This window comes from Camelus bactrianus, chromosome 2, assembly GCF_048773025.1.
Source record: "Camelus bactrianus isolate YW-2024 breed Bactrian camel chromosome 2, ASM4877302v1, whole genome shotgun sequence".
NCBI lineage: Eukaryota > Metazoa > Chordata > Mammalia > Artiodactyla > Camelidae > Camelus > Camelus bactrianus.
Window position 1 is genome coordinate 26,642,013 of NC_133540.1, and position 22,949 is coordinate 26,664,961.

Genomic DNA, 22,949 nt, shown 5'->3' on the forward strand with positions numbered 1-22,949 from the left:
AGAAGGTCCTGCATCAAAATTTCCTTTACAATACTTTTCACAAAAGCAAAGGGCTCTCTTAAAATTTGAAATCAATGACACTGTACTATATATTCAGCTTCTAATAAAGTTTCTTTACCAAAGAGTAAAAATATAAAAATTCAAAAACAAAAAAGCAGACACCTAGAATCTTGCAGAGTCAGAAAGCTCCCTTCACACTTTTCTCTCTTCCTTTTACAGACTCTCCTGAAAGAGCTCAATAATGTACTTTTAAATTTAAAATTCTTTATCCTTTACTGCAGCTCTCATCTTTTGATGATCAGAAAGAACCGGAAAGAAGGAAGTCCAGATGAATAAAGAAGAGCACACCAGGAGACCACCACTAACACAGCCCAGATGCTCTCCTGTCACCATGGTTACATAACTCTTCTTGTGACTCAGAAAAGTTCTTCATCAAACTGATGTTCCAGGCTGCTAAAACCAGCAGGTTTCTACACCTGAAACACTCTGTGACTTCCACCCTCTGAAACTCAACTAATGTGAAACTGTATCCACTCCATGCAGCACCATTCTGCATGCAGGGAGTCTAACACTTTAAGGTTCCAACTTCATCACAACCAACACCAGTCCGTCAGTCCCCTCTTCTGCACTGCTTCACCCTCCTCTTCCTTAACTGCTCCGAGTTCCCAGGTCAGTCCTCAGCCGGCTCTCAGATCATAGCCCCTTCACGTCATGGTCCTCAGTAAGACGTACTGTGAATCATTACTGCTTATATGCCGTCTTCCACCCTTGTTTCCAGAATCTCAATCATAATAACTAATTTGCACAATTTGGAATCTTGAGAGACAGCAAGCAGTAAATATGAGTGAATAAATGAATCCAGTTTTTTAAAAATTCAGAAACCATCACTATGTAGTTCTTCATTACAAAATAACCTAATTTGTTTCAGAACAAAGACTTATTTCTTAAATTATAAGGTACATTTATTAAAAACTAAAGAAAGGACTAAAACAATCCTTACACTCTCCTTTTCACAGAAATGTTCCTTTTAACAAGTTGTAGGACCAATATCTCTTGATACTATCAATATACTTATAATATATTTAACATCACAAACATTTAAAAGATACCCAAAATCAAACAATGCAAATAGTAAATTACTAAAAATGATAAGGAAAAGATACTTACTGAATTCCAAAATCTAGAACTGATGGCTGAAAATGTAAGCCCTTTCCACTAAATAGCTTGTCTGAGAAGCTAAAAAAAGAAAAGAAAAGAAGCAATTAAACTTATTGTAGTTTTAAAATTTGAATGCGGAGTTAAGAGGACATACTTAGGCAATGCCTCTCGTGAGGTATAATTTTACTCCCTTGTAGATGAGTCTGAATTAGAATTTAAATGTGAAAGTTGAATTATTAGAAGTCAAATACAGCTGCAAAAATTTAAGATACCCTTAGATTATGGTCAGTATCACTTCATACCAAATATGCAGATTCTGTAAGCATTCAGATACAAATGAAGATAGATTTAATTTTCATAGACTTCATTTCTGGATGAATTCAGACAACATATTTATTCTCATCAACCCCAAATCAAGAAAAGACATCCAAGTAAGGGGGTTTTGGGTGGAGAGGGTAGGAGAGGGAGGGAACTTGGGCCTCTGAATTTGTTAAGACTAGTTATAACACAGAAAGCACAGGAAACACAGCCAGGCTCGCTCCTGAAATTGAACCCATCACCAGGTCTTTATTTTTAAGATTAACCATCACATAAAATCTCACAGGGCAGGTCGTATTTTCAGTAGCTATTTATTATAATGATGATTTCACTTTCCTTCAGAATCAGAAGCCACAAGTTAATATACCAAAAAACATATAAAGATGTCACACTAAAAAAAAATGAGCTGTAACAACGTAGAAGCATACTTAAAGACATAAAATATGAAATATATATAAATATATAACATTTATAAAGTACAAGGATGTGTGTGTCTATCAAGAAACTATCAACTGTCATATGACATTTTAAAAGCCACATATTCCAAAAACATTTGACTGGAGAAGCTCCTAAATGTAGCCTGTATAACTGTTTTCAAAGCAAGTCTGCCAGAACAGTCTTTCCATCTGTTCCTCCCACAAAGTAGCCCTCTGCTGAGCACAGTTCAGAGGCTGGTTCACAAGCAGACATCTGAGTGTCAATCCTGCCAGGCCATAGACGCTTTGTGACCTTCAGCAAGCCCCTCTCCCATTTTTCTTGAAGGTGCAAACAATATGGAGACCAGAGAATCCCCCTCCAAAGTCCACATCTCATGGGAAGTATCCTGGCTGCACACTTTTCTTCCTCCTTCCACTCTTCTGCCTCTAAGCTCCCTTCTTCCATCCTCCTTCCTAAGCATCCCTTCTCTGTTATCTTCCATCCGTATCGCCTTTATTCTATCTCCAACATTAACTGTATTAATAATAAGGGTGACAGCTCAGGCTCCATCTGCCTCTCCTGCCAACCTCTTCACTTGAGACCAGCTTGGGCAGATAAGAGGTCTGCCATGTACTCAAACCCCAAAAGGCCAGGACTAACTCCCTGACTTGCCTGCAAAACAAAAAGGCCACTCACACACCCAGTGGCCTCCAGAAATGTTCTGAATTGCCACAGGAGGCCATGGATGTAAAGAGCTGCCAGCATCAGATGCACGCAGCCACCCCCACTCCAGACCCAGCTGGCCGGGGCTCAGCATTCCAGAGCAAAAAGAAAACAGGCAACTTCACCTGCCAAAAATTATCTTAGAAAAGTCAGGCTACTGCTACAGGAGGAAGGAAAATAATTAGGGACAGTCTCCTTTCTGCCTTGTGTGGATTTACCGTCAGATTTCACACACAACTTCTGAATGAAGATGAGGTTTGGAGGATTTAAGTGATTCACCCAAGATTACATAATAGCTACTCAGAGGCAGAGCCGAAATTCCACAGCAGACGTGTCCAGGTCAGAAACCTGAGCCCAGGGTGGAGTTCAGGCCTATCCAAGTTCACACGACCTACCCAAGGAACCAAGGATGTCTCGCCTGCAGGGAGAGAGCTTTAGAGCTCAGGTGCAAAGCCACCACTTTCTACTCCTGCGTGGGCCCATCACTCAGCTTCTCAGTCTCAGCCTTACTGTCTGTAAGATGAAGATGACAACAGTACCCTCTTTATAGTCACCATGAGGTTAAAACCAAATAACAAGGCCTTTGCCTCATGCCTGGCACATAGTTAAGTGCAATAAATATTAGGTCGTGTTACTAAGAGGACGGTGCTCATCTAACAGGAAAAGCAGTGGGAACAGATCCAGGAGCCAACGGAGCCTGGAGTCAGAGCTGACCTCGGGATTTAAAGGTCCCAAACAGGGTAGCAGTAATTAACTCTGAACAGAACAAATGAAATAGAAACCTGGCCTGGCTCATACCGTAACAGACTTTTCTAAGTCCTACAATCAGGAAGTTTCACACACCCAATGAAAATCGGGCATCTAAGGTCCAACCTAAGGGAGAAAGTGTAGCTCGGTGGTAGAGCTCATGGCTAGCATGCACGAGGTCCTGGGTTCAATCCCCAGTACCGCCATTAAATAAATACATAAATAAATGTAATTACCTCCCCCACAATAAAAAAAAAAAAGATTAAACAAATCAGATTAAGGTCCAACCTAAAGCAGTAAGGTAGAAATAGCGGGAATTTCTCTTACTGCAAAGAGACTCTATTTTGACCTCACAATGGAGAAATAAACCCATGTCAGTATTTCTTCCTAAAAGCCATAGAACAGATTCATCTTTTCTCACTAGTCAGTTTCTATTCACTTGACAATTTGGAACCTAGATCAAGTTACACAAGGAGATTTAACACCACTCTCTAAATTTAAAAGTAAGTTCTCATAGATAAAACCATTTTAGACACAGGTGTAGACATGGAGAGTTCTCACACACATACACGACCTCAAGCACTGGTTAAAGACCAAAGAGGGAAAAAGCAGCAAACTGCTGAAATTTCATCAAGCACAGACATCAGCAACTCTCCTCAAACATCAGGGCTAGCGAGGAAACTTCACTGTGTTTAAAAGATGCCAACGCTTTCATTCCTAAATCCACAAGTTCAAAAAAAAATAACTTAAGCCTCAAGAGCTACAGAAATAAAAAGATAAAATGTCTCCCCTTTTCCCCTTTCCCTCCAGAGTCAGCATTAACCTCTTCACATTTGCATCCTTAATAATACGGGTGATTCTTTCGCATCAAAGTCCACCTGGCCTCTTTCACTCAGAGTCCCCACAACTGCCATAAAATGAACACGTGCATCTTGTGAAAATAAATCATAAATTCATACCACATATTTCTAATCTTCACCCTTTCCCCATCTGCAAGATAATTATAAGGAAAAGTCTTTTAGTAAAAAAGAGAAATAAGAGGGGCCATTTTGCTTTTGTAACAGGACTAGGCAGGCACAGGAACAGGGCATGGAAGTACCAGTGATCTGGGCTGAGGCATCTCAGTTATATGGACCCCAACCCACACCCACTCAGCCCTTACTCTGAAGATGCCCACCTTCTGCCAAGAGCTGCACCTTCCTTCAGCGGCAGGACATACGGACAAGGAACTCTACACACACTTTTGTGAAAGAATATCTTTGCCTAAGGCTACCTGACTTATTTTATTTTTTAACTTTTGCCATCGTTTTTTCCTCTATATAGAAAACAAAGAAACACACTTCGAAAAAGCAACTAATACAAACAAGAGGAAAGAAACCAGAAGAGCCCGGTTCAGGTCCCAGCCATGAGCCCCGGCATGGGACACAAGGCTTCGGTTCCCTCTTCGGCAAACTGAACGGGTTGGACTGGGTGCCTCCGAGATCCTTAAAAACGCACTAGGAAGTCCGGTCCTTCTTCCGAGGCAAATTAAATCCATCTGCCGATATCAGGCACACCCTTTAAAAAACTTCAGTCCAGTAACGTAGATATAAAAATGAATTAACTATCACCAACCGTTCTGGCCATTCACAAATGTTATGTGACCAAAACACATCATTTTCAATGCGGTGCTCCACCTCTTGGGAGTGAGCAACAGGGCCCAGGGGCTCCGGACCCAGCCCGGCAGCTCTGGGCCACTCAGGACGGGAGGTCAGGGGAGCAGCCGGCTCAGGAAGAGTTGCCCCTCAAGATGATCATCCGGACAAGGCTCGTGTGCCAATGCGCAAAACTCAAAGATCAAGAGAGTTCAAAGAGGGGAGAGAAGAAATCTACCCAAAAGAATCAGGAAAGGCCATCAAGGGCCGGGACTCAACAGAGAGCTTCCCCAAGTGGAAATGGAACGGAGGTGCTTCCAGCAAAGCTAACAGCGCGAGGGAAGACGCAATGGCTGAGGGTGCAGGAGCCACACTGGGAGACACCTTCTGAGCACCTGGTAGAGTGGGGAGCACAGAGCCAGGGAGGCGGTGTGAGCGGTGCAGAAAGGAGGGCGGCCCCATACAGCAGTGCCGCTACCCGGGTGGTGCTCCTGGACCACAGGGACTGGGAACAGTGGCAAAGCTAGACGCTCGCCCCATCACTCCGTAAAGCAAGTCTCCTGTGCTGTGGGTCTGTGCTGGACCTTTTCACGGTAAACCTACAGGTCTACCTAGCTTCTGGAAAACACTGCTGTTTCAGGACAGGACTGCAGAGGCTGCCATCCTTGCCAAACAGGTAGGAGACAACTTCACGGTGAACACCGACAGGGAGGGTGGGACTGCCTGGTTTTCCATATTCCTACATGGACTGGTTTTCATCTGTTTCTCAAAGCCCCAACATCCACAGCTAGCTGCCTTTTATATCTAAACTCTTTCAACACCCCGGGGGAAGCAGCACGTTTTGGCTTGTTTGTTTGTTTGTTTGTTTGTTTTAATTTTTAAGGTTAAGACAATGGTTTCAGCCACTGGATGAGGGCAAAAAGGTTGCAGGAACAAGAGGAAAGGTTTCCCACCCATTTCACAGACCCTCTCTGCCTCAGGAAGGTAACAAAGTAGACCACACCAAAATGATGCTCCTGTCTAGACTCTGAAGTATTCAAGGAAAGATATGTTGTGCTAATGAGCCACTTAATGAGCCACTTACTGGGCTGTTCTCCTTAGAGTCAGAGAAGGTGAGGCACCTTGAAGAGACCTGGAGACTCCCGAAGGTAGGGACTGTTAACCCCCTTGGACCTTGAGCAGGAAACAGGTGTTTCTAGGACGTAGTTGCTATTCCCAGGGAACTTGGGCTTTTTGACTTTTAATTTTAAAAAATGCTTCTCCCCAAAAGTTTACTGAGAGGAAAAAAATGTGAAATACACAATCTACTTAAGTTAGAAATGTCATTCTTCCCAGTAAATCAACCACTTGCAAAGAACCACTTAAAAGTGGATGCAGAAACCAGTCTTTTTCCCACTAAATTCCCACAGAGGGGGAAAACGTCACTTGGTACAATAGGATTTTCCCACTTTCTTCTACTCACAGAAAGCCTCTGGCTTCAAAGTCAAAGCCGAGCCAAGTACTTGAAGCAATACCAACAACGGACTGTTGGAGGCGCTCTCGCCAACAAGACATCTGGGGTTTTCAGCCACTTGGAGAGCGGATGGCCAAGCCCTCCCAGGCCAGGACAAACGTCCTCCACACCAGTCTGTCCCCTGAGTTGCTGATGACCTTCTTCACCCACAGAGGAGGTGTTCTTTTCCCTTCAAGGTGACCCCGACCACCCCTTAATGCATGGGTCCTGGGCTGATTCCAGGGCCTCAGAACTGCTTCCTGCCTCCCCAGGATTTCCACCATCTCCTTACCAGCACTGTCTTTCTCCTCCACTTACACACCTGAAACTCACGGCCCCTTACTTGAGAAGACCCCCGATGGTCCCTACCTGCTTCAAGTCCTCTTCTTCCCTTTGCAGCCCAACTGCCCATGAAAGTACCAATGACAGCAAGCACATTTATTGAGCACTTACAGTGTACCGGATGCTGCACCAAGCCCTTGACCATCCCACGTAATCCCACACACCCTGTGAATGCTATTACTATCACACTTCCACGCACAAGGACACAGACGTGTTGAGAGCTTGAACAACTTGCCAAAGCCCACTCAGTGGTCAGGTAGCTGAACGGGACCATGATGTGTGTTCAGAGCCCCTCCTCTGCACTGCCTCCCACCCCGCTTCCCTCTGGCATCCTGCCCCTCCCGCAACCAGGACTGCTCTTGCTGAGGTCACCGACGATAACAAGCTGTGATGTTGAGGGCTGAGCTCAGTTAATCTCTCCACCAGCTACCCTCTCTTGAAGTGCCCTCCCTTGGTTTCTAGGAAATATAGTCCAGTCTTCCTCCCCGCTCTGTGGCCGCTCCTGCCCTCCGTGAAGGTCCTCCCCTCTGCTCACCTATACCAGGTCACCCTCTCTTTCCAGCCAATCGCACTCACCCCCTAGGCTCACCCATCACCAAGAGAGTGATGCTTTCCTATACAAACATCTGGATTTTTTTGGCTGTCCAGCACGTTAGCTTCCTTACCACATTCACAGATTGCCCACGGTCACCCCTTCTGGGTTGTGAAAAGATCAGCTACAAGTGACCCCTGAACACGGGCTAGGATTTTGCAGCTCCGCCCCTACATGGTGTAAAGTCTGTGCATAACTACAGTCCAGCCCTCGGGACGCCTGCCGCATCCGCGGTTCCCTACCCACGGATTCAACCAACTGCGGATCGTGTCGTCCATATTTACAGAAAAAAAATCTCATTTAAGTGGACCCACGCAGCTCCAACCCGCGTTGCTGAAGGGTCCACTGTACCAGTTTTAGCAGCCTGGCCAGCACCCTAGCTGCAGGCGTATGACCCAGACTTAGCCTGATTCACTTGCCTGAGGCAGGGCACCAGGAGGTGATGCCACAAGGAGTGCCGGAGGTGGAGACTGGCTCTGAGGGTGATAACCACAGCCACCAGCAGCGGGGTGAGCGGCAGGGGTGGGAGTGTCCTTGGCAGCCTCCTTCCATGGCACGGTTTGGCTGTGGTTCTAGCTGCTAAGTCCCCTTTTGGCTTGTTTGTTTTCTGAGCCTGGTTCTTAAGTCTTCCTCGAGATTCTGTGCACTGCCCAACATCTTTTCAATAAATTCCTTTTCTGCTTAAATCAGCCAGAGTTGGTTTCTGTGGTCTGACTGATTCATTCCCCAAGCCTGTGTATCTGCGGCCTGGACGCCTCTGCTGAGCTTCAGACTTGTGTTTCCATCTGAACGCCGCCCGGCAGATGGTCCACGGGCACCTCCAGATGGAACCCAAGACGGAGCTGGGCATCGGACTTAGTCTCCCCATCAGCTCACAGCACTGTCTCCCCAGCCTGGTGAGTGACAGCCACCCTGTCCACCGGGAGCCCTGTTGAGACCCTGACTCTACCTTCTTTAGCTCCACGTGCAGCCGGTGCTGAGGGCTGTCCTGGGACCCCACACGCTGACACCACGCAAATCAGCTTCCACCTTCTAGTCTCACTAGCAGGACCTTACATTCAAAAGGCATTACATTTGCCCTTTAAAGAATATATTATTACATTTACACATTTAATCACACCACAGTCCATACGTCATAAAGACCTCCTTTGGTTAAGTGGTTAAATAACCTTGTAAAAACCTATAAAAGAAAAGGCCAGTAATTAAGCTCATGTTTCCTAACACCCATCCAGCATTCTCTTTACTGCAATGCATGGCTTCTCATGGTTTAAAGATTTAACATCTTTTCCTAGACTCTGCTATATGTTAAAACAATTAAATATGATCTTGAAATCTGCAAAATACAAAATGCATTCCGCACCACCATTCACCTCTAGGGCAAGTCAGCATGAAACAGTAACTCAGTATCAGACATCTCTAGCGATATTCGTCTTGGCCAGATGCTGCCCATGGGAAAGAGGAAGCCAAAGAGAAACTCACACAGACGACAAATGAATGGGGGGACAGGGTATAAAGGCCTTTCCTCCCCAGTCATAGGCAGGCAAAGCAAGTTTGTGCAATACTGTAGCTATGTTTAGAAAAGCAATTTTGAGTTTCCAAAGTGCCCATATAAATTTAGATATTAGTTCTGTGAACATGAACAAGTTGGGTTTTTTTCAACTGAACTATAGAGCATTTACAATACTCCATCAGTTTCAGGTATACAGCAAAGTGATTCAGTTATACAGATACACGTGTGTGTGTGTATACGTATTTCTTCGGATTCTTTTCCATTATAGATTACTACAAGATTTGAAGAGCTCCCTGTGCTGTACAGGAAACCCTTGTTGTTTATTTTACACATGGTAGTATGTATCTGTTAATCCCATGCTCCTGATTTATCCCTCTCCCACTCCTTTCCCCTTTCGTAATCATAACAGAAAAGGATTCACAGACACAGAGAACAAGCTGTTTTCTAAAGATCATCTCTGACCTTTCAAGCAACTCTGCAGATAAACATACTCGTACTATAAGAGCAACAATGCCAAATCCCACTGACGTTCACTCTTTCTCTCTACCTGCATTAGACGTTACTGCAGCCAAGGCAGTTTGACCCAAGAATCCGAAGAAGAATGAGAGACCAGCTAACTTTCAAGGGCTGACAGTCTCACCAGGACACAAAGTGGAACAAAGTCCGTAAGAGGGAAAGATGGTGTGGAGCCGGTTCAGAAAAGTTTTCTGAAAGAGGTGGCGCTAGAGTAGGGCCAACAGGCCGGAGATGCTGTCTTTAGGTAAAAATAGAGGAAGAAGTTCCAGACAAGGGGAAAAGACAAATGAAGGCATATGGGCCGCAGGAAGGTTGGTAACATAAGAATGGAAGTACAAACGGTAATTTCTTGGAGTTTCTTGGTAGGATGAAAGAATAATCCTATACAACTTTCTGGCCCAGAGCAACATGTTAATTCAAACACAATGAACTGACTGATGTTTTAATCCCACTGTGAGCAAGTATATCGAAACACTCTTCAGGCAATTACAAAGAATATTAGCAATACTGTTGGAAAAAAATCTAATGAAAAATGCCTAAGCTTTTTAACTGTCCCTCGAAGGCCAGCCTCGTGCCCCACTGGCTGCGGGGCCTGAAGCCTGGGCGGGCTGGGAAGTACACAGTGGCTGCTAGCCTTGCACGACAGCGACTCGTGTGTCTGGGGCACTCCTGCTCCTCGGACTCCCTGGACAACATGTCACTATTCAACAAGCTCAAGTCTTCTCCCTTTAAATGTAGTTTGGTGCAGTCTTTATGGAAAACAGTATGGAGATTCCTAAAAAACTAAACATAGACTTACCCTATGATCCAGCAATCCCACTCCTGGGCATATATCCAGAGGAAACTCTAATTTGAAAAGATGTATGCACCCCAGTGTTCGTAACAGCACTATATACAATAGCCAAGACATGGAAACAACCTAAAGTCCATCAACAGATGACTGGATAAAGAAGCTGTGGTATATTTATACAATGGAATACTACTCAGACATAAAAAAGAATAAAATAATGCCATTTGTGACAACATGGCTGGACCTGAAAATCGTCATTCTAAGAGAAGTAAGCCAGAAAGAGAAAGAAAAATAACCCTATGATATTACTTATATGTGGAATCTTTAAAAAGGACACAAATGAACTTATCTACAAAACAGAAACCGACTCAAAGACATAGAAAACAAATATGTGATTACCAGGGTGGTGGAGCGGTAGAGGGAGGTGGGAAGGGATAAATTGGGAGACCAAGATTTGCAGATACTAACTATGATAGATAAACAACAAGGTTTTACTGTAGAGCACAAGGAACTATATTCAATATCTTGCAGTAACCTATAATGAAAAAAGAATGTGAAAACAAATATATGTATGTATATGTATAACTGAAACTTTATGCTGTACAGCAGAAATTGACACAACATTGTAAACTGACTACACTTCAATTAAAAAATGCAACTTTAAGAATAAAGACATTATCTCATAAAAACATTTTTTAAAAAAGTCTTCTCAAAAATGTGACAATGAATATATATATGTTCATGTATAACTGAAAAATTGTGCTCTACACTGGAATTTGATACAACATTGTAAAATGATTACAAATCAATAAAAAATGTTAAAAAAAAAAAGAAAAGAAAAGAAATAGAAACTGCTCCTTAAGCCTGACCTGGCACTAAATACTAAAACTTCTATAGATTGTTAGCAGTAAAAATGCCAAATGAAAAAAAAAAAAAAGTCTTCTCTCTTTAAAAGAAAAAAACAATTTACCTTCTGGATGTAAGCTAAAAAAAAAAAAAAAAGTAGAAGAAGCTCTTCTTAGTTGGTCCATCAGGCTGTCCACTTAACACACGAGCAGATAGATACTCCATACTTGCCCAAAGAGCCAAGCTCACGGCTTATGGGATATAATCCCACTGTCAGAATGGCTTCAACGCTGATTCTTCTCGTATGAAACCCGAGGCTTCCTGACACTGGAGAAATCATCCCGAGTGTGCCCAGAAAAACAAGTACTCCTTAACACAAGGCAGAAGGGCTAGGTTTTCTCCCAGGGATGGAGGAGATGTGTTGTGTCAAAAGCAATTTTCCCTTGAGAAATACGGTTTCATGCTTTCTTTCCCAGGGTTCTGTGACAAAGACTGTTCTTCGGCACTTAATAAACCTTCTCTCTATCTTCTGTATAATTTTTAGCTGGGCACATATCCCAGGAGCCCCTGCAGCTGGGAATGGTCCCGGAACCAGGTTCCAGCAAACGAGGTGTAAGTGGAAGGTTCGAGTGGAGGCTGCCAGGAAGCCTCTGGCCCTTTCCTGCACTCCTTCCTCCCATCTGCTGCTGTTAATCCCATGTATTCACCCTGAGTGCCAGGCCTGGTACCCTAGGGGAAGGAACACGGGGAGCTGGAGGGAGTGGGTTCCCTGAAGACTTCCTGGAGCCAGAGGTGTCATATGAGAGAGAGAAAGAAAAAAAAAACTCTATCATGTTTTAAATCACTGGTATTTTGTAACTCCGTTCCCTCAAAACTTAAGACTAACTGAAACAGCTCTCACCCATTTCAAACACCAGAAACTGCCAGTGACCACTGCCCAACAGAACCCACACTACACAACGGCGCCATCCCCCAGCCTCTGCCAACTCCGGGTAGGTGAGTTCCAGCACCACCAGCCTTTCCTGTGGTCCAGAACCAGAGCTCCCCAATAAATCAGAAGGCTAAGTGGTGAAAGCAATAAAAGGAACCCAAACCTGACAGTAAGACAAAGAAAACTGCTGAGTAAAGAAAGGCTGGTCCTGCTGCCCGACACTGGGGAAAGCCACCGACTGTGCTGGTGGCCTGTGGTGGCTTTGGTCACAGGCTGGTGCCAAGTGAGAAATGTCCTCAGATCTGGGCACACAAAAACTACCTTCTCGTTCAGAACCTAGCATCCTGTCCTGCCTCATAACCTTACAGGCAGGGACCTGTCCCACCCAGGGACCCCAAGGACCTTTGTCACACACTTCAGGGAACCCAGACCACGTGATCACAGCAGAACTACAAAAGATGCTGGAAGGAACACAAAGGTGACTGTCCCCACTTCTAGGAATAAAGTCCCAGAAGGGGCCTTGCCAGTCAGAGCCTAACACCATCCCCACTGCAGAGAGGGCGCGGGGAGTAAAAGTTATTCTACTCTTTAAAGACTGCTGCAGCTTCCTCAGTCATTGACACACACTAGCTCCCACCCCGGGGGTGGCTGGCGGGAACCCTGCATTAGAAAACGCCCGTCTCCCTGCTCTACCCAAAGTTCTTCCACACCGTGATGAAGTGCAGAGTTTCTGCAAAATCAGAAGGGGAAAAAGGGGGCCAGACTGGGTCCAGCTTCCTAGTCAGTCTCGGGAGAAAGGAGTCCAAGGATGATAAGAGGGTTATAGCAGTGAAAGAAAGAAATCTGCTGGAGTCCCAGGGCCTAGAGTCACTCACTGGGTCCCCATCAGAGAACAATACACAAAGGTAGTCTCAACGAGCCAGATGAATGCTTGAGATCATCTAATGTCCATGTAACCAGAATTTCTGTTTACTGTAAAATTAAGATAACACCCCCTGGGTCCACTGTGAGGAGATTAAATGAAATTTGGATGTAAAGAGCTTTGCAAAGAGCAGGGGGAGGTGGGGGCAGGGAACGTGTCAGTTCTAGGCCAGCATCAAAGCAAAATAGTAAAGATTCACGTTCAATAGGAAAGACTACAGAAGCAAATCGGGACAAGGCTGAAGAATCTTTCAGAATTTCATTTATTGGGGAGGGCGGTAGAGCTGGGGAGGTGGGCAGAATGGCTCCAACCTACTTCAAGGGAGCGCCAGCTCCAGGTGCACCCCACTTGAAAGAGTAGCAGGCGCCTCCCTTTCAATCCAGCCCAGAGAATTTAATTGTTCTTAATTATACAGACGCCACTCATATGCAAATAGTGCATGAAGAGTCTTCCTTTTAAATTCTAATTTCTCTTTCAAAGCCTTGAGGCACTGAAATGTAATCACTGAAGATGTCACGGAAGAAAGAATGGCCCCGAGGTCACTAGGGCCCAGGACAGAGGCCCCTGGGCACAGGCCCGCCCTCCCTTTGTGCGGCCCTGCAGGCTGGTTCCCCTCCCACCGGCCAGGCCAGCCCGGGTCTTGCTCGTCCAGCACTTCGCTCTCTCCTTCCCGCATTCTCAGACCAAGTGTGAAGCCGGCCCCGGCTCCAGGGCCCAGCAGAGCAGGGAGGGCAAGGCAAGGGTCAGGTTTTATCAGTGAACAGCGATTGCAAAACAAGTAGAGCTCTCCAGTAAAGACCGAGTTGTGAAGATAATAATAGCAACGTGGCGGGGAAAGCTGCCAACAAGTAAATACAGGGAAACAAGACGGGCATGTGCAGCGCGATGACAACTAAAAACACACAGAGGAAAGCGAGGAGGCAATTACCAAAACACGGACCGGCAATGTTAGGAGCGGGGTCGGGGGGGGGGGGGGGGGGACAGGGACGGGGACGGGTAACGCTTCCCTCCACCCTGCTGCCGATTTTCTGAAACTGTCTAGTGGTTCAATATCTTTGAAAATATTAACACTTTTCAGAGGTATGTGCCTTCAGAAAACTCAAGAGTAAGAGGAAGGTACATTCATCTTACATACAACTTGTAATTATTTCTTTTGATTGATTCAAGTAACACATTTCCACATTTATAAGTTATTTAAAAGGTAACAAAAGTTCCAATTCCCTACTACTCCTCAAGGTAAAAGAATGGAATCATGCCATTTGCAGCAACGTGGATGGACATGGAGATGATCATACTAAGTGAAGTAAACCAGACAGAGAAAAACAAATATCACATAATATCCCTTATATGTGGAACCTAAAAAAAATGATACAAATGAACCTATTTATAAAACAGAAACAGACTCACAAACATAGAAAACAAACTTCTGGTTACCAAAGGGGAAGAGGGGAAGGGATAACTTAGGAGTTTGGGATTAGCAGATACAAACTATTATACATAAAATAAATAAACAATAATTTTCTACTGTATAGCACAAGAAACTGAAGTCAATATCTTCCATAACCTATAATGAAAAAGAATATGAAAAATAATACATATATGGGGGAGGGTATAGCTCAGTGGTAAAGTGTGTGCTTTGTATGCACAAGGTCCTGGGTTCAATCCCCTGTACCTCCTTTAAAAATTTTTTTAGACAACTAAATAAAATAAAATAAATAAATTCTCTCTCCCCTCTGCCAAAAAAAGGAAAAAAATTTAAGACTATATATATGTATACCTGAATCGCTGTACACCAGAAACTAACACAACATTATAAATAACTATACTTCAATTTTTTTTAAATTTTCAATTCCCAAACACTTCTTGTTACTTTGCTCCACTTCCCTGACTCTCTGGGCTCCTCCTCCCCCACCTCTCTCCACAGAGACCCCTGGGCTCCATCCAGCCCCAGGCTTCCTCCTTTCCCATCTACAACCGTTCACTCACTGATCTGATACAGTCTTCAAATCCCACATCTTGGGCCCAGCCCTCTCTCCAATTCCAGCACTCCTACAGGTCTACTGGGAAGTCTAGAAGACATTCAAAAACTAAGTTTAAAACAAAACTCTTCCCCTTACCCCACCTTACTCTTCACCTTCAGCTGCTGAAGCCAACACCCTTGGAATCATCCTTGACTGCTCTCTGCCTTGCACTCCACATCAGTCTACTGGGGAGCTTGGGAGCTCTGCATTCAAAACATATCCAGGCCCTCACCACCTTCCCCACCTCCGCCCTGGCCCGGGTACCAGGATTTCTCCGTCTGTTGACTACTGACTGCAGTGGCCTCACGTGGTTTCCTCACAGTTTAGGTCAACACCAGCCAGGATGGCCTGCCTGAACCTAACTCAGACCACATCACTGCTGTGCTGAGACTCCACTATAACTCCCCATTTCACAGGTCTCACATGAACCCCACAGCACACTCTCCCCAGTGACCGCACCACCTTCAGTCCCCTCCCCTCCCTGGGACACAGTTGGTCAGCTCCCGCTGCTCTGAACACTCCAGGCATTAATTCCCTCTTTAAAGGCTTCTGCACTTACTGTTTAGTCTGGAACATTCTTCTCCCACGGTGAACTCCCTCACCTCCTCCAAATCTTTGTAAAATCTCACTCTTTGAACGAGCCTAGACACCCCGTCTGCTTAGAATGACAGCCCCCAGCCCACAATCCTCACCCTCTTTTTCCTTGCCCCATTTTTCAACTTTCTCCATTCGATGTAACACCTTCAAACATCCAAAAATGTAGGGGGTTTTTTTTGCGCTTTTTTTAAATAGAGTTTATTCTTTTAGAGCAGTTTCAGGTTCACAACAAAATTGAGCAGAAAATTCCTTTCTGTGAACTCTGTTCCCACAGAGTTCCCACATAGCCCTCCCCACCCACCCATATATACTCCCCTACCCTCAACATCCCTCATCAGTGTGGCATATTTGGTCCAAAACTGTAGTTGTTTATTATACTGAGGTTTGCTGTCTCTTTCTCATATTTTATTAGATTATAAGCCCCACTGGGACAGGGATTTTGGTCTCGTGTGCCAATTTTGTGTGCCAACGTGTCCCAAGCATTTAGAGAACAGTGGCTCAATACGATTTGCTGAATAGGAGAAAAACTTCTCAACTAGCGTCACGGATTTATAAAATCACAATTCAGGCCTCAGAATATCTTTTCAGTTATTGAGTATAAAGTCAGCCTCACCATAATATATCAGAAACCACAGGAAATGTCATGGAAAAAGGTTTCCCAAGTTTCAATATAAATCTTTACCAAATCTAATTTTTTTTAAAAAAGGGGTCACAAACAATGTATAGAACAGTTTTAAAAACCAATGTCCGGTTAAGTTATATTTTTTATTCACCTTAGAAAAAGTCAGGTCTAGTCATGTCAAGGGTATAGAGTGACTTGCTAAATTGCAAATGCTGTAGTTGTTTAAAACATGCTGAGAAAACTAAGAAATTAAAAAACAGAGAGGCTATTGAGTCTACTGAGAAAAATACGGCACTGAAACGTGTGGATAAAGTAAGTTAGAGCCATAAGAAGAGACCCTGTCTGCTGCTGCCTGCCTGGGGAGGGTCTTTCTTTGGAAAGCAGCCCCCAGGCCCGAGCCGGTTCAAATCCTCTGACCGACCACCCCAATCAGCAGCATCTGTTACTGCAACATGCCTGAGATGGTTCAACTGCTTGAATGTGTGGATTCACGATTCCAGAATGAAGAAATAAGTCAAAATCTGTAATATTTACAAACGGCAGGTACCCAAAAACAGGTAGCTCAGGTGAGGTCCGGCACCTGATGACCTCGCTCCTGCTCCCTGAACTGCATCCCGGGTTCAAGCACCAGTGGGAGCAGACTGTCCCCCACTCCCACCCCCAGTCCCCCCGCTATCTTGAGGGTGAATGTCACCAACACGGGGATAAAAGATCTAAGGGATGGAGAGAGAATCCCTGACTCCGCTTCCTCCTGAAGCCGACAGCCCTCCTTCTTCCAGGTCATGTGAACTGATCAATTCCTTTCCACTGGAATCTATCACTCAAAGCTGAAAAGGTTCCAACCAGTAGTTAGATGAACCTGGTCACTAAAACCTAATTCATGAGCTTGGGTCCAAAAATTAGGAAAGCTGGTAACCCTTGGAACATGAAAATACATCTGATGTCTGAAAACAAACGCTTTCTGAGAAATAGGATGATTCTGCAACAGGCTTCAGGAGGAAGCATCCCCACCAAGAAAAAAAGTGTCCCTTAAAAAGTATAAACTAGATTTTCTTCGTAAAAGAACCACAGCTTCTTTCAGGAGAGACAGAAAGGCTCTAAAATTAGATGGTGGTGATCCTGCACAACCTGGCAGATACACTAAGAAACACCGAACTGCAGACTTTACATGGGTGAATTACATGGTATCCGTATTATATCTCATAAAGCTGATTTTTTTAGAAAAAAAAAAAAAAAAGGCAAGTACACATGCCAGCCTCCTAATTCACTCTGTCAGGATGCAGTGCAGGAAAGGGAAGAGGGGGCTGTCTCTACAGATGCGTCTTCTCAGACATGTCCCCACAGAAGCCCTCCAGGCTCGTTTCCTTTCTGTGCACACAGACCCCTCGTATGCATAATGAAAATGCCGTGTGCAGATGCCCTTGCCGAGCGCAGGCTGCATCCCTGTCATTATGCAGCACTCTGTAATAAGCTGCAGTTAATTCCTGCCTGTTATCCAAGTGCAAAATCACTCCGCCTCATTTCAAGCAGCCTGGCAGCTGCAGGGGAAGGAAGGCCTGGCCCTCAGTGGAGCCCCACTTGACAGATAACCCCTGCTGCTACGAGGACTCCAAACATCCAGGGCGAAATCCATTTCCATTAAGGAGGCGCCCTTTGACTTCATGCGTTAGACTGGCATGTTACCTTCCGAAAGGTACAAAAGCACGAGAAGGGCAGAAATCAGAACTGGGATTGTGGGCTTTTGTTTGGGGCTTAATTTTTTTTAGATGGAGGAGATCAAATAAGAGCGACACAAGTGCTGACACCAAGACAGGTCCTCCCACTGCCATCAATCTCCACGGACGCGTGAGCCCTGATCCTTAAACCACGGGCCTGCAGCGCGCAATGAACTTCAGTCCTGCTCAATGATTCTGAACTCTCCGGTTCTCCAAATAACCCCTTGACCTCTCTTCTGAGGAGGCATTTCCGTATTTCAAACAGCCCCCATTGTGGCTTCCCTTTAACTATAAACAGAGATAAGAAACTACACTAACAGTACTTTACACGATGAAAGCGGGGACGACACTGTGACATGCCACAGTTATACAATAAAGCGCCGGATATCAAGTATTCAGTTAAATTTTTAACTCTCATTACAGACAACGCAATTTTCATTCTATACTCAGTAACACTTTCCAAATATATTCCTTTCCTCTAGTAATAACAAAAGAGGGTAACCCCTGTACATTGCACACTAGAAATACTGCCACGTACTGGCAGCAGTTATAGAATTAATCCCTTTAAATCCAAGAAAAGGTAAATCCCCCAGCAGTGGAATTTTTAAATGTATGGCTCCTAACATTTCCTCCCTTTTAAAAAGAATCATGAGCATCAGCTCCTAGAGTCAAGAAATGATTCAGTCCCTTGGTATCCAGTCTGGTCACTTCTTAGGGACAACCAGGGGCAGCTTTTTAAAACTATAGCTCAAGTGATAGAGCACATGCTCAGCATGCATGAGGTCCTGGGTTCAATCCCCAGTACTTCCTCTAAAAATAAAGAAACCTAATTACTACCCCCCCAAAAAAAGAACTTAAACAAATTTTAAAAAGCTACGGATCCAGGGCTCCACCAGTTCCTCCTGAATTAGAATTTCTGGGGACAGAGCCTGGAAATCTGTGTTTGGGAATAACTCCCTCAAGCAACTCCACCACCCCTGCACCCATCAGGGCAGTAGGAGTGTGTGCATCCAGGGACCACAGATCCATCGATCCATCTATCTGCATTCACTCCGGGACCCTCCCAGTGATAACATGTTTCCAGTGCAGCTCATTCCCATTATAAAATGCTTCAGTCCCAGCAAGGGTCAGGCTGCAGGGAACAGGCTAGCTGCTTTCAGCAGAAAGGGATTTTAATACAGGGAATTAGGTGCTTATGAGACCACTGAGAGGGTTCAAGGGGGCAGGCTTGGTGCTGGGCCTCCAGGAAGGAGCCCCAGAGCAACAGGGAACCGCCCCCCTCATCCCTCCTCAGGAGGCTGCCCTAGGCCCACGCAGCCAGGGGCGCCCTGTGGGCTGAGACCCCAGGACCCGCACACTGCCTCGGCCAGCACCGCCTGCCCTGCGCCAGCCAGCCACAGAGTCCCATGGCGGGAAGACCCACTCACTCCTTCGTGATCCAGAGGTTGAACTTCCGTGAGTTAAACGTGCTTCTGAAACGGCTGCACCGAACAGTAGTCACCAAAACCGTGTCCAGCAGGCCAGCCTACTGTGATGAGAGGCCCTCGCCTCTGACACACCCATGTGGCGTTCGCCCCCAAGCAGTCAAACCCCTCCGGTCTCCCTCCCCCACTGGCCTCTCTACTCTGCATTTCCCCTTCCTGTGGGGACCATGCTCATTCAGATACCTTTTGAATTTCTTCTTTGATTCAGCTCAAAATGCAGTCTGTCAAGATCTTTTAAAATTAACGCAACATTTTAAATCGACTATACTTCAATTTAAAAAAAATTTTTTTAAAGATCTTTAGCATCCTGATTTGTATCATCCAATAAACTGACTCTCTGCCCCCAAATTCTGTCATTCACCAAATGAATGATATTTGAACTGAACAGATAGGGTTAATTTTAAAAACATCGTAAAACAACCTTCACCTGGAAGCTCTAATATCAGCATGATCAAGATCTGCCCAAAGTCAACCAGCATTTCTTACACACTATTTTCTGGACTATACGTCCAACATAGCATGAGATCCTGTAAATGCATAAAAGCCCCTGACCACAAACAAGAAGTTGGTATTCTCAGAGCAGCAGCAGAGACCCGAGAAAAAAGAACAGCAGAAACAGCAAGAAATCTAGGTGTTGCGAACAGGACATCTGACACCAGTATGAACTATGAACCACTCAGGTTTGAAATAATGTCAGTGGTTCTTCTCTTAAAGCGTGTGTGAGGTCTCGTGAAACCAACATATGGTAACATCTTGTGTAACAGCCCACAGAGTCCATTTTTGCAATCAGATCTTACTTAATTCAATACACCGTGTGACTTCTAAAAGCAGGCATATGTCAAATCCGAAAACTCTCCCACAGTTACCTGGATAGGGTGGGGAGGGAGGAGAGGTCTCTTGAGCAAATGGAATCATTTCCATCACAAGGAGCTGACCAGAGAACACACCATGTGCCACAGAGGTGCATGTTAATTTCTTAATTTGTCTTCTGTGAATAAACTACTTTTACTCCTAGATTAATTTGGCATCACATTTGTACCTGCATTAAGATTCTCTCCCACTCAGTCTTCTCATTGGTTTTTCTACTTCTTTCAACCCACTCCCTTCCAAAGCAGAAGCGTCTGCTTCTAAATAAGGAGTCCACACAGGTCTCTGACTTGACATACTTCCGGTAAGTGGAAACATACACTGAGTTTCTCTTCAAGATGGGCTTGAGGGGGTGGAAGACGCACGCCCACAAACGTTTGCTCATTTAAGTGGAAATTTTACTTTCATTTCTTTTGTAAAAGGATTCCATCCCATCTACCACATTTTAGAAGCATGCAATTTCTTCAAACAGAAAGTTCAAAGTAATCACATCATTTCTTCTACTACTGCCAGTACCACCAACCCTACATGGAATGGAACATTTCCATCTTGTACGGGTGAGAGTCAGCGTTCATGGACATGGAATTCAGTGTAATTTCTCATCGGGATAAAATTAATCACAAAATATCCTGGAAATCACCAATAATCATGGAACTGACAACTGATGAATGGTCTCCGGAGCCCTCTGGACAAGGAGGGGAAAGGCGATGGAAGGGCCTTCCTCACCTCCCAGGACCCTCCCTTCCTTACTTAATCCAGAGGACACAAGCCTCCCAGATCAGACTAAGTAGAAAGGTGCCCCACAGAAACAGAGCAAAACTGCAGCGCCTCATATCACCTACAGCATACAAGCCAGATAAGAAGCCAGGCCGATGTGATGTTCCAGAGTCCACCCTATCTCCAGCCCGCACGCTCCCCACCCAGACCAAGCCCCTTTCTCCCAGTGCTCTTTCCACCAGAAACTCTAAAACTGAAGCCCTCAGGGGAGGGTGTAGCTCAAGTGGTAGAGCGCATGCTTAGCATGCAGGAGGTCCTGGGTTCAATCCCCAGTACGTCCTCTAAAAATAAATAAATCTGATTACCTCCCCCTCCCCCCGGCCCAAATAAAATCATTAAATTACATGATGATGAATAAATAAAAAATATTAAAACTGAGGTTGTCACATGTTGTAATTGCCTTCCTGAAACAAACACTAGGAGACAGGCCTAGAAAGGGCGCCCCCAAGAGGCAACACCAATATTTTCAAGAAAGTAAAAGGAAGAAGGTAGGAGGAAATGGAAGTGAGAAAGCTGTTTCATCACGTTCTCAAGTCAGTCCTTCCTTCCTCTACCTGCTTTTAAACCGACACTTGTTCTCATCGCTTTAAACTGTTTTGTTTTTAAACCCAGAGGTTTCCCCCTGCACGTTCACAGGTGGATAGATTATCTGCATTACTGCAACCAGTCTGCACACTCTATTTTTAAAACCAGTTCTCTTTTTTCAGTATTTTCAAACATGCCACATAGTTTTCTCCAGTAACTGGAAAAGGATGCACTAAACATAAAACTTACATTTTCCAACCCACACAGATCTACCAGTGCCAACGGCCAGGAGCTCCAGAGCAGCTTACTCTCTGTCCTGTTTTCATACACTGGGTTCTGTCGATTTGTAAATTTACATTTTTAAAAGTAACCTGCTCTTTAAAGAGGCAAGCTGTCACCTGTTTTATATTACCTAATGTCAAAATCTGAAAGTAAGTGGAGGCTAAACTATTTCACCCCCAGATCTGAAATCCCATTGACTCCACACTGCTATCCGCGTCGGAGAGACAGAAGTCAGCGGCGGGGGCCCGTCAGGCGCAGGCAGGCGGGGGTTTACTGCGTGCCCGAGAAATTCGGGGCGGACCAGGGGAGAGAGCAGCTGCTCACACAACCAGTGTGGCCAACACTCGAAACATACAGGACCAGAAAGCAAAGAAGCCTCCCAAGTTGTAAAACTATGGTACCAAAAAGATGGAAGGAAGGAAAAACAAAGGCAAGGTGGTCCACTAAGGCAGGAAAGGCTAACACTCGGGCAGGGGCAGGTCACCCGTCGATACTGGACAGAGTGCCGGCCACACCCTCAGCACTGTCAGGGGGCAGCACCACCCAGTCTTCAAGGGGAGCCATCCTTCCCCAGAGACAGTCCCCACTCCCCCCACCACAGTACCTCCTAGAAGCCGGCACAGAAAGCCAATCAGATCTTCCCATAGAAACTACAACACTAAAACTGTAAAATCAAAGGGCTACATACGTTCTAGCTAAAGGCATCAAACAAACAGCAGTGACAATGCTGCACAAAACCTAAGACCCAGGGACAAGTCCTCTAAATAATTAACATAAAGCAATAAACTCAAGCCATAACCCTGAGCTTCTGTGTTAGCCGTGACCTTATAGACCACAGCGTCTGAATCTCTCCTTTGGCAGGCCAGGAAGTGGAAGCCCAGAGGACCACCTGCCATGGTCAGGGATCGAGCTAGAAGCCACGTGAGAAACCCAGGCCTCCTACCAACCAATCATGTGCTACTAGATAAGCTTACCTTCTTCACCAGAGTCCCTGAAAACAGACAAAAAGCACAGACAGCTATTATATAAGCTGTCTCCAAAACAACACACAGAACAAACAAATATATGACTTCCCTGTGACACACTTTACCTGCCAGCAGTGTCCACCATTAAAAACTATA

General features: G+C 45.0%; 1 protein-coding gene and 1 non-coding gene across 4 annotated transcripts in view; one reads left to right on the forward strand and one right to left on the reverse strand.

Annotated features, from left to right (window-relative positions):
* TMEM131L (transmembrane 131 like) overlaps positions 1 to 22,949 on the reverse strand; it is a 160,503-nt gene that overhangs the window by 82,845 nt on the left and 54,709 nt on the right. For all 3 annotated transcript variants that reach the window (XM_074377138.1, XM_074377132.1, XM_074377143.1), the window contains exon 4: positions 1,168 to 1,236. In XM_074377138.1, coding sequence (XP_074233239.1) covers positions 1,168 to 1,236 — 69 coding nt within the window. The remainder of the gene's footprint in view (positions 1 to 1,167; positions 1,237 to 22,949) is intronic.
* TRNAT-UGU (transfer RNA threonine (anticodon UGU)) lies at positions 14,543 to 14,615 on the forward strand. Its single transcript has one exon. It is a non-coding gene; the product is annotated as a tRNA-Thr (tRNA).